A 2643-nucleotide genomic window follows, 5' to 3' on the forward strand; every position below is an offset into this window, starting at 1 on the left:
TGATTTAGAGTTTTAAATTCTCTTCTAATTCACTAATTAATGAATGGAATGGGGGGGGCGGGGGCACGGAGATCCATCTTCAGAAGAAAATTCTTGGCTGAATGAAAGATTCTAGTGCATATAGGCTCGGTAGGTTCTGGTAGCACCCAACTAGAATCTGGTAGCACCCAACTAGAACCTGATGTATAATTGTACCTTTGTTCATTTAATTCCCCGGGGATTCCATTTCGAGCACATGGTAAAGGAGGGAACATTTTGATACTGTGGAAGGCCCTCTTCATTTGCATGCACAATTTGTTCTGTACTTTACCGGCCCTATTAAGGGCTTTTCATGAGTAATTCTGACAACAGGTTTTTTCCCCCTGTGATGTCAACGTGACCAGTCAAACAATTTACTCGGAACTGTACACGGATCCCCTCATTTAATTCTAACTATCCTATTAAAACAGTCACAATCCCCACTATACATATGTCGAAGAGGTACAGGGAATTCCTTAAGTTCCATTGCTTTCTGCTATTAGCTTTCCTCCTAATCTTGGATTCGTCCAGACCCGGGGCTCGGGGTCCCAAACGCCGAAAGAGGACGATATCATACAGAGGATGGTGCACAGAGCTTGGCAGCTCCTGGGGTCGCTCGTGCCCCTTCTTAATCCTTCCTTCGACCCCTGTGCCCTCCAAATTTTGCCGTCCGCCGGGTTCCCCAGCACCCTCGCACCTGCGAAGCCGATAGAGCAGGCGGCCGAGCCGAAAGTACCGTGCACGCGGGCGATAGTGTCCCGTACGAGGCCGCCCAGCACTCGGTCATCCAGACTCAGGCGGCAGCGGGGGTCGTCAGACACCACTTCGCAGAGCAGGTACCTGTGCCGGGCAAGAGGGAGGTGAACGCGGGGCCAGAGCGGCGGGCACCAGTCAGAGAGGGAATTGAGGGGCCGAGCAGGTACCGCTTACCTGTGCTTGAACCGCACCATGGTGCCTTCCGCGCCCGACGCGCAACCGGATGTCAGTGTTCCTTCTGACGGCCAATGGAAAGTTAGCCTTCGCAGTCTTACAGCCACTCAGAGAGGGAGGCAGGATAGGGGGCGGAGTTTTAGTGTTGAGAGGCCAAGCCCAGTGTCAGTCTCCTTTAAGCCTCGCCTCCCTCTGCGTGTGCAGAGCGCATGCGTCCGAAGCTAGAATCCGCGTTGGAGCGATTTGTGGATGTGCTGGGTGTTTCTGCTCCACGCCAGAGTTTGCAATACTGTGTAGGATGCAGCTGCTGTATTTGGGGTCCTCGGTACGTTTACTTTCTATTATCTTGTAACACACTTGTGTATGCACTTACATTCTCTCCCCAAGCCGGACGGTGGAGCTTTTCAGGGCAAGACCTTTCATTTACAGGCCAGGGATTGACACAGAAATTAGACTCTTATTTTCAGGTTATGGCTTCTTTTATTTTTTTTCACACAGAGAAATATGTTATTACTGTTTGGGCCTTTCAACAGTCTTACGGAGACAGGTTTATTGTCTTGTTTTTTGTTTGCAAAAGCAATCCGTGGTCGTTTATTTTCCAGTTTTTTAAAATGAAAAGCACAGTGAAGCAAATACAAATAAATTATAATCCCAGTACTGAAAATAATTATCATGTAGTTTATTTTTCTCCATTATTTAATCCCTATGCCTGCGGTTCTCAAAGTGAGGTGCAGGGACCACTGGGTTTTCTGAGACAACCCCAAAGTCAAAATTACTTTCATTATAACACTAAGATGTTACTTGCCTGTCTCACTCTCTCAGAGTGGACAAAAAAGTTTTCCAGAGGCTACATGACACATGCTGATTTTATTGCTCTGATGGCTAATAGAAATTGTGTGTTGTGTTTTAAACATTTCTATGTTCATGGTATTTTTAATATTCATGGTAAGTATCGATAAATCCCACTAAAACAAAAGCTCTTTGGGATCCTCAATAATTTGTGTGTAAAGTGGTCCCGAGACAATGAAAAAAGTTTGAGGTGAAAACGGCTGTCATATGTTAAATTGTATTTTTTCTTTTAACAATAGGATCATATTGTTTAGTACTTTTTTTCTGCTTGACTATCTTTTTAAAAACCTTATTGAGGCATAACATATATAAAGTGCATATTAATTATACAACTCAATAAATTTTTACATGTGCGGACTTGTGAATTAAGATTAAGAGATAGAGCTTTTCCAGCATCCAAGAAGGTTCCCATACCCCCTTCTCAAAATCCTTCCCAGAAGAAGCCTTTATTCTAACTTCTATCATGATAGATTATGAGTCATTCTTGTTTGACTATATTTTCACTTCAACTGTTCTGCAATGTTATTTTCCAGCTGCACAGTATTGCATTCTTTGGATGTACCATTATTAAGTTGGTCAATATTCCCATGATGGATGTTTAAATTAGTTTCATATTCTGTTATACCCAGCACTTTATGCACAGCCTTGTGACTAGGTCTTTATACCTATCCCTGACTACTTGTAGAATTGTCATGGACTTGGCTAGCGCTGAGGTCCGTGAAAGGAGGCAGGTTTCACAATCAGTTATTTGAAAGATCTGGAATGAGCTCTCAATTTTCCCATCTCTCACTCTTCGCCATCTTAAAGGAGGGAAACTAAGGAAGAAAGGGAAAGAGGAGAGGGAGA

The 2643-nt window shown here is 44.0% G+C and overlaps 1 protein-coding gene and 2 long non-coding RNA genes across 3 annotated transcripts in view; 2 read left to right on the forward strand and 1 right to left on the reverse strand.

Annotated features, from left to right (window-relative positions):
• Positions 1–407, forward strand: part of LOC112477225 — a 1672-nt gene extending 1265 nt beyond the window's left edge. Inside the window, exon 2 of the long non-coding RNA XR_003045362.1 lies at positions 134–407. This is a non-coding gene — a long non-coding RNA (uncharacterized LOC112477225). The remainder of the gene's footprint in view (positions 1–133) is intronic.
• Positions 1–1035, reverse strand: part of POP5 (POP5 homolog, ribonuclease P/MRP subunit) — a 3742-nt gene extending 2707 nt beyond the window's left edge. Inside the window, exons 1-2 of the mRNA XM_006908616.3 lie at positions 949–1035; positions 716–858 (exon numbers count right to left, since the gene is read on the reverse strand). Of these exons, the coding sequence (XP_006908678.1) occupies positions 716–858; positions 949–968 (163 nt within the window). The 5' untranslated portion in view covers positions 969–1035. The remainder of the gene's footprint in view (positions 1–715; positions 859–948) is intronic.
• A 5-nt stretch (positions 1036–1040) lies between these two features.
• The window catches only part of LOC112477224, a 6302-nt gene continuing 4699 nt past the window's right edge, over positions 1041–2643 (forward strand). The window contains exon 1 of the long non-coding RNA XR_003045361.1: positions 1041–1273. This is a non-coding gene — a long non-coding RNA (uncharacterized LOC112477224). The remainder of the gene's footprint in view (positions 1274–2643) is intronic.

This window comes from Pteropus alecto, unplaced genomic scaffold (assembly GCF_000325575.1).
Source record: "Pteropus alecto unplaced genomic scaffold, ASM32557v1 scaffold113, whole genome shotgun sequence".
Classification (NCBI taxonomy): Eukaryota; Metazoa; Chordata; class Mammalia; order Chiroptera; family Pteropodidae; genus Pteropus; species Pteropus alecto.